The sequence below is a fragment of the Bombus huntii genome, chromosome 9, assembly GCF_024542735.1.
Source record: "Bombus huntii isolate Logan2020A chromosome 9, iyBomHunt1.1, whole genome shotgun sequence".
Classification (NCBI taxonomy): domain Eukaryota; kingdom Metazoa; phylum Arthropoda; class Insecta; order Hymenoptera; family Apidae; genus Bombus; species Bombus huntii.
The window spans coordinates 3,973,058-3,987,408 of NC_066246.1; the positions used below are offsets into that span (position 1 = coordinate 3,973,058).

Here is a 14,351-nt window from a genome sequence, read left to right on the forward strand (position 1 = left end):
TATTTCGGCTGATTCAAGCGAAAAAAACACAGAAAATTTGATATGATCTTCCCATTGGTCTAGTTCTAGCTTCTAGCCACCAAGTAGTAAATATTCTATGGCTTTTCTAGGAACGGCCGCGACATCTAGAATACAGCTGTGAATTTATACAGTATGACCGCCATGACAGCTGATGCATTTCGTATCGCTTGACGTTTGGTCAGAACATGTCATTTTGCACATTTAATTTCAACAAATGGCAGACTTCTTTTTCGGTTTTGATACGTCGCTTGCAGTAAGTAAGCCTTTTTCTGTTGGATGAACCTTACATTCCCAACTCTATTTGAAAAGAGTGGAAAACAGCGCGACGAAAGTACGAGATTGTGCACGACTTTTTCACTAAGAATCGCGTCGTGGTTTCCCCGGAGTAAAAAGAATTGAACAGTGTTCGTGTAGTTCCTCGATAGCCAGTATCTTATTTACAATATAGGAATCGACAAAGTCTGTTTACCAAATTTCTAATATTTTGAATTCGCATATTATTTCTTTATGCGTACGTATATCGTTTCTAAAGCACGTAGTAGATATCAGTACCTCCTCGAGTCGTTATGGAGGTACGTCGCATAACCTCGCCAATGTTTGATCCCTTCAAAGGTCATTAACACTACCGTCTTCGTATTAATTATTATTGTCCTAATTTTTCTTTTACTTTGTTTCGTTCTAGTTTTCCGTTCGACGACTCCTATGCCTATCGTTTCAGCAATGCCAGGAAAACGAACGATCATTGAATAGTTTCCTACTACTCGCGTACCTTTATCTCATTATCCTATCGAAATTTTGTCTAGCTCGAAAGAATTGATTTTTATCTACGATAGTTTACTCATAGTAACGTGTCTTTTTAGTTTAGTTTATTTTATTTTATTTACCTTGTTTTCTCTCATTTATACAGAATAACAGTTTAGAGGATGGTCTTGGGTGTCCATTCGAGGAAGATGATCTGGGAGAAGAGGAAGAATACGATGCTCTAAACGATGAAACATTTGGTTCTGAAGCTACTATTGGCGATTGGGAGAAAGACCATGAAAAACTTGCCGAGATTACAGAATCCAGTCGTCCTCATCATCAAAGTACTTTAGACAAAAAAGTAAATGCTTATCTTTTTCTTACAAAAAATATCTATACCGAATGGCAAACTAACTTATTATATACTTATTTGGTGATACGATTATTGTTACAGAATGTAACTGATACAAATATTGAAGATAATTTATCCCACTTGGTACTAGATGAGAAAGAAGGTATCATTCCACGCCCTGGAGTATGGGATTGTCCTTCCAACTTATCCCTTCCTAAACTTCGACCACCATTAAGCTTAACATCCCCATTAACCAATGTTTGTACGGTTGAACAACTAGAAAAGGGATTAATTGCAAACAGGCCACCACCTAGATTAAATAAACCTGTTCAGACGCAGCAGCAACAACATCAACAACAACAGAAATCCGATGGATCGCTTTTGTTTGAATCTTTATCTGCACCGCCGCGCTTCCCACCGGGGTTGGGTATACCACCTCCACATCCTGTTGTTTTACCACCAAACATGAGATTTCCTCATCCTCAGTTTTTACAGCACCCTAGATTATTACCAAGTAAGTACATTTTCGCAATGATTAAATTTTAACACAGACGAATCCGGAAAATACAAATACAAATACATGTTGTTTTCTTCTAAAACCAACGCATTTATTTCCATAGATCAAACTGGAAATGTATTAAGATATCCTTTAGCGGCACATTTGATGCTCCCACATACTGCTCAGCGGCAACCAATTCATAATTCATTTTGCAATAATTTTCCACCAGTAAGTTTTATCTTTACAGTTACTTCGACGTAAATCTTTTAAGAAAAGCTTCGTAAGAAAAGTTTTTTATCTTTACTAAAATCTATCGTATTTTTGCAGCAAGCACCGCTTTCGAATTTATGTCCTCCTCCGTTTTTACGAGCCGACCATAGCATAATACCTCCTTTCTCTAGCAATCAGACTGGTCATCAGCAACAGCAACATTCTTTTTCGCATTCTGGAAATCAAAGAAATCAAAATAGAGCTTTCCATCATGGGGAACAACAAGGAAATCATCAACCATTTTTTAAGAATAACCAGTATCATCGTAACCATGATCGAAATAATCAGCGACAATATCATTATAATCATCACTGTCAAGGAATAAATGGTGTGATAGGTTCGGGAGAATATGATGAATACGCCGGTCTCATGAGTAGTCGAGAGAAACAGTGGTTAATTAATATTCAATTATTGCAACTTAACACAAATGAGCCATATGTCGACGATTATTATTATATTGTTTTCTGCGACAGAAGAAACAGACAGAGTATAAATCAAGAACAAAAAGATAAAAAGCAACACAACAATAACAATAATAATAGTTATCATAGAGATTCCAGGTGAATCTTTTTCTTCTATTTCATTGTTTCCCTTTCTCTCTTTCTCTCTCTCTCTCTCGCTTTGTTTCTTCTTGTTTCTCTCAATTTCGGGGTTTTCACCTGATCTCTTTATCACCGCAGTTATTACCTGTATTTCCAGGGATCGAGAACAACCACATGTGCTTTCAAGGCCCATATATATACCGGCACAGTTTGAAAATTCTTTGGGAAAATTACAGTTCGCCAGTGTTATTGCACCGCGAAAAGTCATTGACATGGATGTTGTACCGAATAGTGATCCTCAATTAACTACTCAAATACAACAAAAAGATACGAAACGAACAAGGCAATTATTACTGGAAATTGAAAGGGTATTGGCTTTTTCTCTCGTCCGTTTAATTAGCAAACGTTCTATTTTGTTATCTGCAAGCATCTATTACGTGAACCATTATAATTTCAGTTATATATAATCCAATTGAGATTAGAAGATCTGCACAATCCTTTGGCTCTGCTTAACGAACAACAACAAAATCAAGAAGGCGAAAACGAAGCAAATAATCATAAGAAAAGCAGTACAGATTTAATAAATATGATGTTATCGGCTTTTCTCCAGTTAATACAAGATGATAAATTACCAAGCATGCTAAGTATTCGAAAAGGAAAGGTAAGTAAGAGTTAAGAATGAAATATTATGCTGTTAAAAAAAAGTAGGAATATTTAAAAACAAGGAAAAGAGAGAAACTTGTTTTTCTCGTTATTGAAACTATGTCTCTATCGTTCCAATATCATTGTTTGCCACAGACGCTATTACTGAGGTTTTTCCCATATTTGAATGTAACGGAACATCGCAATCAATTAGAAGAAATATGGAATGTGATATTTCGAGGATTAGCTATGATAGGACGTAGAGATTCCCATCTATTGATGAGTCTGCATTCGGAATTTCAACGTTGGTTCGATACCGTACACAAATTCGGTACAATACTTCGACTAGCTCGATCGCTGTCTGATTCCGCTAGTCAACCAATCAAGAACAACAGTTTAGCTTTTGCACTGACAAACAAGGTTTGTTTATTAATCTTACTGTTAAACCTTTTAAGTTTCCGCATTTCTTTGTACATCGGTTTCTACATTTGTACGCTTTTCTGTTTAGTTTGGTGTATCTGTAATTGCTTCGATGTTCGAACAAGCAGAAAAATTATATACCACGGATGATTCTTCGTCTTCGGATTGGTCATCTTTCATAACAAACATCATCGAAATAATTGGTGAAACTCCACCCTGTGTCGCACCTTGTCGACCGATTGCTGCAAATACGCTCAATCAGCATTTAAATCGACTATCTCATTTAAAATGTGGGAGATATACAACTCTGGAACTTCTACTAACTGATGCCAATCCTTCTCGATAGTTGAACGTTATTAGATATTTTTTGGCATTTCATTAAAACTTGCTTTTTATTATTATCATTATTATTATTAACTGAACGACAAATTACACTGAAGGAAAATCGCAAATATTTTAATACTGTTACAACGGTTAAGATTAATCAAATATTTCTTGCATATAACTAAATATTTTAGTATAATCAATACCCAAATTCCACATAATATACGTATGCCTCTTGCGTTTATTTGCAAACATAACGGTATTTATTATATCGAAAATAACGCAGTTATTGCTTAATATATCTTGTATGGTGTTTATAATTTTTCTTTTTCTAAGTTTACTACGTAAAGCAGGTATTGATTATACATATTCAACGCATAACTTACACATCTTATTTTCCTATGCTCTTTGTTCGTCGTTCTCCTATTTTTCCTTTTTTGCTTTTGTAAAGTATATTTCTAGCATGATTTTTTTTTAACGGAAATCCAATTCCTATATTATGTTTATTATAACATAATACCTCGCGGTCTTGTAGATGTGTACGGTATATTGTTTGAATTGCGTTTGAACTTTAAGAACTTCATTGAACGTATTATCATCGTTCGTTAATTGAATTTATATCTTTCTTCGATAGACGTGGGAACAAATACTCCCTTTTATCGAGAATATTTCCTTCCTTCCCTTTCCGTCGTTGTTCATCTCTTTCTTTCTTTTCGTATATTCCATTCCGTTTTCTTTTTTTTTTTTTTTTTTTTTTTTTTTTAATTAATTTTCTTTTTCCTCGGCGAACGAGGGGAGAGGGAGAATGAGAGTGACAGTCTTTTTATCTTTATTTCGAACTAAAACATACTCGCGTGTTTCTGCTAGATAAATGGCAATGCTGTACCCGTAATCCATAAACTTGCAAAAAAGATAAAAAGAGATTGCGTTGAGGTAACTGGTAGTTTACTAATTTCGTATAATATTTTGAATGTGAAACAGTATGCTACGATAAAGTTATTTGTTAATCAGGATTAATTATATAAGATAATGTTTTATCTTTACGTAAGATTGACATTTATATACGAAAATAGTTGATTGTTCATTCGTTTGCGTCGTATCTTTGAAAAGGTATGGGAGTCATATATGCAATGATTATGTAAGTTTCTATATGAAGTGCTGAAATATGGCAATGTTTTTATGTAACAATTAGCGTATTGAAAACTTGGGTCTGTAGTATGTATAATTATATCGTGAACATTACAGAGACACGCGAACTTAACGATTTCGTCTTGTCCGTCGTGTATTCGCCAATTATTTCACAATATCCGTTTGCAACTGATTTAATGCGTATTTTAAGAGCAGGATTATTATCGAATAAAATGTTGCGTACCTAGTGTGAAATGGTCGCAAGAATTATAGTGGCAACTAGCAAAAGCATGGAAAGCGATTTAAAATATACGACGACATGGCCTTTGGTGCACAGTATAAACGGTTACTTTTTTTATTGCAGTATATATTTATAAATTCTTATGTACATTTAGCTTGTACATAGAACGACTCTGATGAATGAATGACTTCATATATTTTATAATCGGATGCGAAAAAGAGTATAGTTTTCGCTTCCGCGATATAGCATTACGTCATTTTTGCAAGAAAAAAGGGAAAAAATTATAAAAATGATACAAAAAAAGATTGCATTATTTTTCAATGTCTATAACGATCGTGAAATCAACAAGTGATTCGACATGTCTGAGTTAGAATTAATACATATGTCGGATTTACATTAAATTATGTATAGCGTTACATCGCAACCCGACATAACACTCCCTCCTTCTGTAGTATAAGGTCGTAATTTCAAACATTGCCAGTTACTTTCTCTTCCTATCAAAAATGTTTTTTAAGTTTCACGAGCTTTTAAATCCTCGGTATAGTAATTTTGGTAAATTTATTATCCATGAATTAATTACCGCGATACAACAGGCAATACACGTTATTACTGTGAAAAGCTATTGTTTACGTGGTGGACCGAGGCTGGTTGAAATTTCGCAAGAAACTAGATATATCCTTGTCATTTGTAAAATAACGATCCGATTACCGAGTTGAAGCGAGCACATTTCGATTTCTTAATCTCGGATGAAAGATATTTGTTGAGACTGTACAAATTTTTTAATCTTTGAAATTAAACTGTATTATAAAGTTTAATTCGCGTTATCCCTTGCATATAATCTCACGAAACGCGTATATCTTTTTATTCCAATCGTCTGCTAAAAGTATCGCGTACGTACTGTACAACAATGCGATCGATGTATCTTTGATTATTATTTCATTGAAACGAGTTTAGCATGTATAATACATATTAACTAACAAATTATCGTTGACACATACGCGTAGATTTATGTATGTATTTATTTACATACAACCCCTCGCATATATGTATGTATACATACGTATATCGACTAAAATCAACCGCGAAGTTAATTTTATGTACATAATATCTAACTACGAATAGTCAGTATGTATATCGTGTGAGATAGTAACTCAATTCCTCTTTTATAGTGCATGTTTCTAAATAAATACAGTAAGAAATACCATAAGAAAACGAAAAATTTAATATTTCGTAAACTAGATCGAATCAATCGAAGAAACAGTCGTTTTATCTTTCATTAAAGATATATTTTTATAGCAACATCGCATTCATTGTGTTTACACGAGCGATACTAGTAGAAACGAATTCAGACATAAAATTATCTTTTTGGAAAGAGAAATTTCCAGAAGGATTAATATTTGTTCATCAATTTCTACCTAGCAGTAGTTCGGTACACGAATAACAGTGAAATCGCGCATTGTACATACATTTTTAATGTGATCAGCGGTAATAATTCTACTTTAATATGTATGCACAGAACTGATATGGTTTAAATCTAATGAAATCTATATAAACCAATAAATGTTTTGCATTCTATAGAACTCGTTATTCGATATCATTTCACACTACGGTAATACGAGAGAGTCTATGAATAGATAAATGTTTTTTTATGTAAGTAATAAAGAATACATACATAGATTATATGTAATGTAACAATTACTAGAGTATTACAATATCGTTTGGCGTTTGTTACGCGTCTACCGTTAGAATATAATACGCAAGAGAGTTATAGGAGGAAGGCAGCAGTCAATAGTGATAAAAGAATTTCTACGATACCGACGCAGATAGGTGTTTGCGGCGAAACTAGCATTTGTGGTTCGTTGCTGATTGGCGCTGGTGTTCGAGCAACGTTTCTCCGCATGCTACTCGTTGTGGTACGGTTATTCGTTTAACGAATATTAACTGATGTGACGGTTTTCTTTCCCTAGTCGATGTAATTCGTTATCAGCGTTTTACAGTCCATTACCTTTTTGCGTGAAAGTGTAGAAATTTTAGTTAATAACTTGACAATTTTTCTCTCCTTAGGAGGTTGTATCTTATTGGCAGGTGTTCCATTGTCATAACGGATGAAATGAATATTTATCTGTGGAAAGATCATTTTAGTTCGCTCAAGAAATTGCAAGTATTTTTCTTATGGTTTACTACAAATTATTAAGTTTGTTCGCCGAATTAATTTTATACAAGTTACGAATGAATGCGAACAACGCTGAATTTATGGTTACCAAAAGTGTATCCCTTGGTGAATAAAATTTTAAATCAAATCAGGTAAGTATTCAAAACAATTGTGTAAAAAAGGTCATTTTATATTCAAGTAAAATGTATTATCGGAATTAACTACTTTTGCTGGTACTACTTTCACGGTATCTTCATTTTCAGCAAATATTTCATATTGAGAAAATTTTTTTGTATAGAACAGCTTGGTAACAGCTTGATCCGTTTAAAATTTAATTTACATAGCTTAAATAGGAATCAAAGATAAGGGTCAAGAACGATAGTCATTATTTACTAGCTTTGATTTACTACACTTTAGTTTAATATAAAGATATTGTACATGATATTTGATTATCATTTAATCATACGTAGTATTTTGGTTTCCGGAACCACCTGTTGTTGCTTTTCCAAGTTTAAAACATTACCACGTACAATCAGCTAAAATATTAACTAAAATTAGTTGAAGTAATTACAGCTAGTTATCAGTAAAGTAGTTATTTCGACATAAAGCAGTCTATGTCATTGATACGTAGACCATTACTAAAGATTTATGCTTATACAAAGTTCTTTATATTTCTTACAGAGGAGAAAAATGTACAATAGAAGGTAACAATTGAAGGAGATCGAGCTATGGCCAACAGAAAAGACAAAACATCTGTAGGTTTTGTAAGTATTTTACTGTTAATAGTTAGAAAATTTAATGAAAATGTAAAAAGCAAAATATATCCACCAAGTTGAAATTAACGCGTGACGTCAACATTATAGTATATGCACATGTATAGAAATGAACAAAAAAAAAGAGAGAAAGAAAACGTAGAAAAGACAAAATTAGAATATTTTTGAGTAGTGGAATATGCATATACGTTTGTCAAACGCGAAATAGCGATACGGTGTATATACGTACACGTATGTAAGTATATATGTTACATTTCCTGCCGTATAATTATCAGTTTCTTTGCGGCGCAACGCGATAACGGAAAAGGCATTAAATCAAAATAAATTTCAGTTCCGACTGAATAAGTAAGAAAAGGTGGTCGAGTTTTCGACCGTTGTAATCGAAAATAACAGTGTCGTCGCGTATGAGTCACAACGATCGTTCAAGGTAAATTGTTTCGCATACGGAAAAGACAATTATTCCACGAAAGCGTAATGCACGACGTATGAGATACTAGGACAAGGTAACAAGCTATCAGGGACGCGACAATTTAGTTTGATATACCTTGACTCTTTCCATTTCATCTTTTTTTCATATCGGTTTCTGTCGCTTCCACACCCCTGACCCCACTCTCTCTCTCTCTCTCTCTCTCTCTCTCTCTCTCTCTCTCTCTCTCTCTCTCATTCCCTTCATCTCCTTCTTCGTTCCTTTCCTCGTTCTTTTTTCATCTCTTTTACCGTAACTGAGATCTTTTCCAATATTTTCATGCATTTTAGAAGAGTTTGACGAATAAAAACCGGTTTTCTCTCTTCCATCATTCACATTCCACAAATTCAAAAGATTTCTAACGCTTTACGCTATGTTTATTTCTAACGGTTGATGTATAAATAATCGAGAATTGGTATTTAAAGTAAGTACAACGTACGGGAACGGTTACAGTTGGCTCTTCTGACGCAGGAACGAGTAGGGAACGAGAGGAATAAGAGACAATGGAGGAAAAAATTAAAGGAAAGTAGAGTCAGCTGTCAGTTTAGTGGATTACATCATCGATTATTCGCACAACTGATCTCATGCACGCGCGAAAGATATTTCGTTTCTCGTACTATGTGACTCTGCGTCGACATATTTATTGTTTGTCACGTTCAGCGTTATCAACGAATTGTTGTTGCAGTTTTTATAGTCAATAGGAAGGTTAGCGTTTAGACGTGGGTCTTGAAAGCAAAGTCGTATCGAAACGTAATACCTTTTGTGGCACGAGTGACGCTTCCATCATTTTCAGACCACATTTTTATACGAACTGCCGCAACCTTGAGCTATTCGCGGTTATGACGTACAATCAGAAGTATCACGTAGGAGACACCGAACCTGAGAATCGTCGACACTCGGTTCTTCTTAGGGGCTGACGAATGCGATTCTATCGATATTGGAATAATTACGCGTTTATCCATTTTACGCGAAAGAACGAAAGTTAAGAATCAGAGAGCGAGAGAAAGAACTCTGGCGAGACGAGAAAAGGAAAGGAACTGCGCTGGAACGATCGTAAGGGACTGAAATTGTGGGAGAAAGTAGCGTTGCGATAAACGCGAGGAAGGTTGAAGAAACCTTTGGTTGCCTGAATCCGTCGGTGAACGCATCGAGAGGCGCGAACGTGTAAACACCGATGCGCGACATGACACGACGACGATCTACTCGGCCGGTCGTGGGTAGACTCACACCGACTACGCACGCGCGTCTCTCCAATCCGCCACTCTGACTAACGCGATCTCAAACTTCCCTTCTTTCGACCCGTTCGATGACTCGCTCTTCTTAATGCCGTTAACTCGATCTTACCATCCGCTCGCGAGGTTACTTCGAGGATACGTTTCGCTCTACGATTCAGTGCCTATCCGAGCCAGAGATACGCTCGCATTGTCTCGATTTACCGCTGTGTGAAAACAAACCTCGTGCGACGAATAATCGCGAATATCGCCAACTTTATGAAGTTCTCTTTATCGCGAAAGATATCTTTTTGAGAAAGATCGTGGTAATATCGCGATAACGTCGTGTTCGATTGGATCGTACATTGAAAAATTTGAAAAGTATCGATGTAAGAAGTGGCAAGAGATATCGGCAATTTTTACGTGGTAGAAACTGTCAGAGATCTGATTCGGAGAGAGAAGCTCCGATGAGTCGCGCGGTTCTAGCGCATCGTTACCGTTACCGTATACGAGAAGACATCGACCGATGATCACAGATTGGGTAAGACTCGATATCGAGAAGCGAAACTGTTTATCGTCGAGAAAGAAGCTGATACAGAGACGGAGGACGATTATCCGTCGATTCGCTGAACGATGATGTACGATTGGAAATTGAAACGTAACGCCGGCGCCGTGTGTAAATGCCACGCGCGTGCCAAGCTTCCGCGTTAAAACATCCGGTCGTATTAGAACGGCGACGAACGCGATCGTTTGAATATTTTTTGTCGTTTTATCTCTTTCTAATTTTTCGTTTCAGCTGGACACATGGTTCGGCCGGCCAAAAAAGTCCGGGCGTGGAGGTGGGGTCAGAAGTGGTTCGGGAAACAACACTATACCACGACCCCATTCCGGTGACGATTTCAATGAAATTGAACAACAACGTTGTATCATCGAAAGAATGGACAAAGAGACGGTGAACGACAAATTCGAGGAGATGTTGGTGAGTTGAGGTCGATTTCTCGATTGACGACCGCTATCCGGACACGCGTGGAGGTTTTCGAGATGATCAAGTTTTCGCGAAAAACAGGCCAACATGAATCTGACCGAGGAGAAGAAAGAGCCCTTGAGACAACAATCGGAAACAAAGAAGAGGGAGATGCTGGTTTTGCATTACAAAGGTAGCATACAGGAGAATAGATCAAAATTTGATAAACCAGCGGATTACATACAGTATTTGGCGCAACCCGATTTGAGCGTCAACAAAATCTACAACTGCATCGAGTCGTTAAGAATAGCGTTGACGAACAATCCTTTGAGTTGGGTTCAAGAATTCGGCACCAAAGGATTGAAACAGGTTTTAGCGACGCTCAACGAATGCTATCGGAAGTAAGTATTACCGATAAAAAAAACATCGTTGCGTTGTGTCATAGCATCGGTATTCGATATTGTCCGACTAAGAATTTCTAATGTTCGTGTTGTTCTATTGCAGTGCCTTCATATATTACGATAGGTAATTTATGTAAAAATACTATTTGCTTTAATTTTATTAGCAAGATAGATTTTTCTGCATCGTTTCCTTTTTTTATTTTTAGCTTTCGATATTAACGTTGGTGCACGTTTAAGTATGTATGATAGCGCGCGTGCCTATCCTATACGTGTATAATCGTATAATACACCTTCTACATATACATATGTATGTAACATAAACTTCTGGATGATATTCTATCCATTCTATGCCAACAACCGGCTCCTTTCAATATATATTTTTTTATTTATTAATTATCTTATTATTTCTTTTGAAAGTATACCTTTCAAAGGTTCGACGATTAGAGTTAAACTAGGAAACGTGTAATATCAACTCACAATCGGTATTTAATTGCATGATGATCTGCCTATGCGATGCTCTGTACAATAGCGCTAGTCGACTAGTCGAAAATCGAGAGCCATTCGAAATTAGTCTATTCGAACGTTCCACGATGATGGATGCTAATGCAGTTCCTTCGCGATTTCTTTTCGAATAGTTGGCTCGACTGTAGCTTATCGGAACTATATTTTTATTTTTTATTTTGTTCGCTGTAACAGATTCAGATGACGTTACACTGATGCCTTTCCATGTTCTGTGACAGTGACAACCGGTACGAGCGAATACAGTACGAATGCATCCGATGTTTAAAGGCTATTATGAATAACACCGTCGGCATAAAGGAGATGTTGGCTCATCACGAAGCACTCACGATCGTAGCCAGATCGTTAGAGCCGACCAAACCATCGGTCATGTCCGAAGCTGTGAAATTGCTTGGCGCGGTTTGTCTCATTTCGAGCGACAGCCACAAGAAAGTGTTGGACGCGATCACCATGAACGGTGAATTCAAAGGAAGAGAAAGATTTTTACCGATCGTACAGGGCCTGATGAACAAGAAGAACGAGAACTTACGGGTACGTTTCTTCTCTTCCTGTCTTTTCCGATTAATCTTCGACTCTTTCGCTTCCCTCGCTCTTTTCGTCCTTTCTCGTTCTCGTTTGGTTCGTAATTCGATGACACGCTCTTTCGATAGGTGGAGTGCCTTCAACTTATCAATTCCATCATTTCTTCGGCCGAAGAACTAGACTTTAGATTGCATTTGCGAAATGAAATCATGCGAGTCGGCTTGGCTGATATTTTAGAGACGTTGGAAAAGAACGAATCCGAGGATCTGGCCAGACATCTAAAAATTTTCAATGATCACAAGGAGGAAGATTACGAAGAATTTGTTCAAAGATTCGATCATGTTCGATTGGAATTGGACGATGTAAACGATTGTTTCGAAGTGATTAAAAATATGGTGATGGAAACATCCGCGGAACCATATTTTTTGTCGATACTTCAACATCTTTTATTCGTCAGAGACGATGCTCTGGTGAGGTAGGAAAGAGCTACAACCTTTTGCATGCTGTTATACTATATTTACTCATCGATATCGTTTTTTTTTATTATTTCTATCATCGTTACTATTACTATTTTGTTCTCCTTCCATCCTTTTTCTTTCCTATGCTTTGCTTCCCTTTGCTCTCCTTTCCCTCCCTTTTCTTTTCTTTTTCCTCCAACAGGCCGGCCTACTATAAACTGATAGAAGAATGCGTATCGCAAATAGTGTTGCACCGTTCAGGCTGTGATCCGGATTTTAGCGCAACCAAGCGCTTTCAAATCGACGTTCAACCGTTGATTGATACGTTGGTGGAGAAATCGCGGGCAGAGGAAGAAAGACGATTGGTCGAAGTATCGCAAAAGTTGGAAGAGGCCATAGCTAGTAAGCAGGAAGCGGAGGCGAAACTCCAACACGCGGAGAACAAGATTAGGGAGCTGGAACAAGGAGGAGCGAGATCGACCGGTGTTAACGCTGTGAGTTTCCCGTTAAATTCGCTCGGCCGAGTAAACGCAGATTTCTGCTTGTAATCTACGTTTGTAATTTACGTCAATTAGTAATAACTGCCTCCTTTGATTTACGATACGCGCACACAGAATGGTACGAAGTGTTCGTCCACACCAGGAATAGCCAATCCACCGCCACCTCCACCGCTTCCGCTCGCAAATGCGGGCGGACCCGGATCGGGAATGCCACCGCCGCCGCCGCCGCCGCCACTACCAGGTTTCGGCGGGCCGCGTCCACCTCCGCCACCTCTTCCCGGATTTGCGGGACCTCCACCACCGCCTATGCCTGGTATGGCCCCGGGATCGGGACCGGCACCTCCACCGATGCCAGGATTCGGTCCGGTACCTCCACCGATGATGCCTGGGTTCGTTCCAGGCTTGAACGCTGCTCCGCAATCGCTACCTTTAGGACTGAAACCGAAGAAAAAGTGGGAAGTTGACGCACCGTTGAAGAGAGCAAACTGGAAGGCGGTGAATATCTATCAGATACGACTTTCCTTTTTCTTCTAATTAGAGAAACTATTATGATGCAACACGTGCCGTAGATCATGCCTCATAAACTTACCGAAAAGTCGTTTTGGACAAAAGTGCAAGAGGATAAGTTGGCCAGGCCCGAGATATTAGACGGCTTAGTTCAAAAGTTCGCATCGAAACCGAGCGGGAAGAAAATCGACGATGTCGTGGACAAGTAATTTGACAGCGTTCCAATCATTCTCTCGATCTAATAACGATTATCCGTTGTTGTTAAAATGTGAAACACAAAGAATCTTGCTAACGTAATTGTTATCTTTTCCTCCTGGTTGCGCAGATCAGCTCCGTCGAAGAAAGTTAAAGACCTTAAAGTCCTGGATGGCAAAGCTGCACAAAATATTCTTATACTACTTAATGGTACTTTAAAACACACGTCGTACGAAGAGGTCAAGTCATGTTTACTCAAGTGCGAAGGACCCGTTATCTCGGACAATATACTTCAAGGGCTGATACAGTATTTACCACCACCGGACCAACTGTCGAAACTACAACTCTACAAAGATCAGTACGACGACTTGACAGAGGCCGAACAATTTTGCATTACCGTGAGTACAGTTGAGATATCTCAATCGACCTTCCGCTCATGCGGAAGACGAAGATTCTTTGAACGTATCAGATCATTGAAACATCTTCGAATCGATGTGTACTAT

The 14,351-nt window shown here is 37.6% G+C and overlaps 2 protein-coding genes and 1 long non-coding RNA gene across 5 annotated transcripts in view; 2 read left to right on the top strand and 1 right to left on the bottom strand.

The window, feature by feature from the left end:
• The first annotated feature begins 66 nt into the window (after window positions 1–66).
• Window positions 67–5,995, top strand: LOC126869575 (protein PAT1 homolog 1). Of its 2 annotated transcripts, none has more exons than XM_050626339.1 (9): window positions 67–274; window positions 929–1,123; window positions 1,217–1,628; window positions 1,735–1,841; window positions 1,941–2,443; window positions 2,583–2,793; window positions 2,883–3,086; window positions 3,224–3,487; window positions 3,576–5,995. In XM_050626339.1, the coding sequence occupies exons 1-9, from the start codon at window positions 236–238 to the stop codon at window positions 3,831–3,833; spliced, it is 2,193 nt and encodes a 730-aa protein (XP_050482296.1). In that variant the 5' UTR covers window positions 67–235; the 3' UTR covers window positions 3,834–5,995. The 2 variants fall into 2 exon arrangements, with proteins under 2 accessions (XP_050482296.1, XP_050482297.1); XM_050626340.1 differs by lacking the exon at window positions 67–274 and adding an exon at window positions 337–593.
• On the bottom strand, window positions 2,017–10,304 carry LOC126869631 (uncharacterized). Its single transcript, XR_007690953.1, has 2 exons — window positions 9,329–10,304; window positions 2,017–2,058 (listed from the first exon to the last, which is right to left on the bottom strand). It is a non-coding gene; the product is annotated as an uncharacterized LOC126869631 (long non-coding RNA).
• The window catches only part of LOC126869565 (protein diaphanous), a 17,841-nt gene continuing 9,634 nt past the window's right edge, over window positions 6,145–14,351 (top strand). Inside the window, exons 1-11 of one of the 2 annotated variants that reach the window (XM_050626291.1) lie at window positions 6,145–7,484; window positions 8,014–8,096; window positions 10,579–10,761; window positions 10,849–11,147; window positions 11,251–11,271; window positions 11,888–12,197; window positions 12,317–12,663; window positions 12,849–13,140; window positions 13,261–13,641; window positions 13,716–13,858; window positions 13,979–14,246. In XM_050626291.1, coding sequence (XP_050482248.1) covers window positions 8,061–8,096; window positions 10,579–10,761; window positions 10,849–11,147; window positions 11,251–11,271; window positions 11,888–12,197; window positions 12,317–12,663; window positions 12,849–13,140; window positions 13,261–13,641; window positions 13,716–13,858; window positions 13,979–14,246 — 2,280 coding nt within the window. In that variant the 5' untranslated portion in view covers window positions 6,145–7,484; window positions 8,014–8,060. The remainder of the gene's footprint in view (window positions 7,485–8,013; window positions 8,097–10,578; window positions 10,762–10,848; window positions 11,148–11,250; window positions 11,272–11,887; window positions 12,198–12,316; window positions 12,664–12,848; window positions 13,141–13,260; window positions 13,642–13,715; window positions 13,859–13,978; window positions 14,247–14,351) is intronic. The other variant, XR_007690944.1, reaches the window with a different exon arrangement.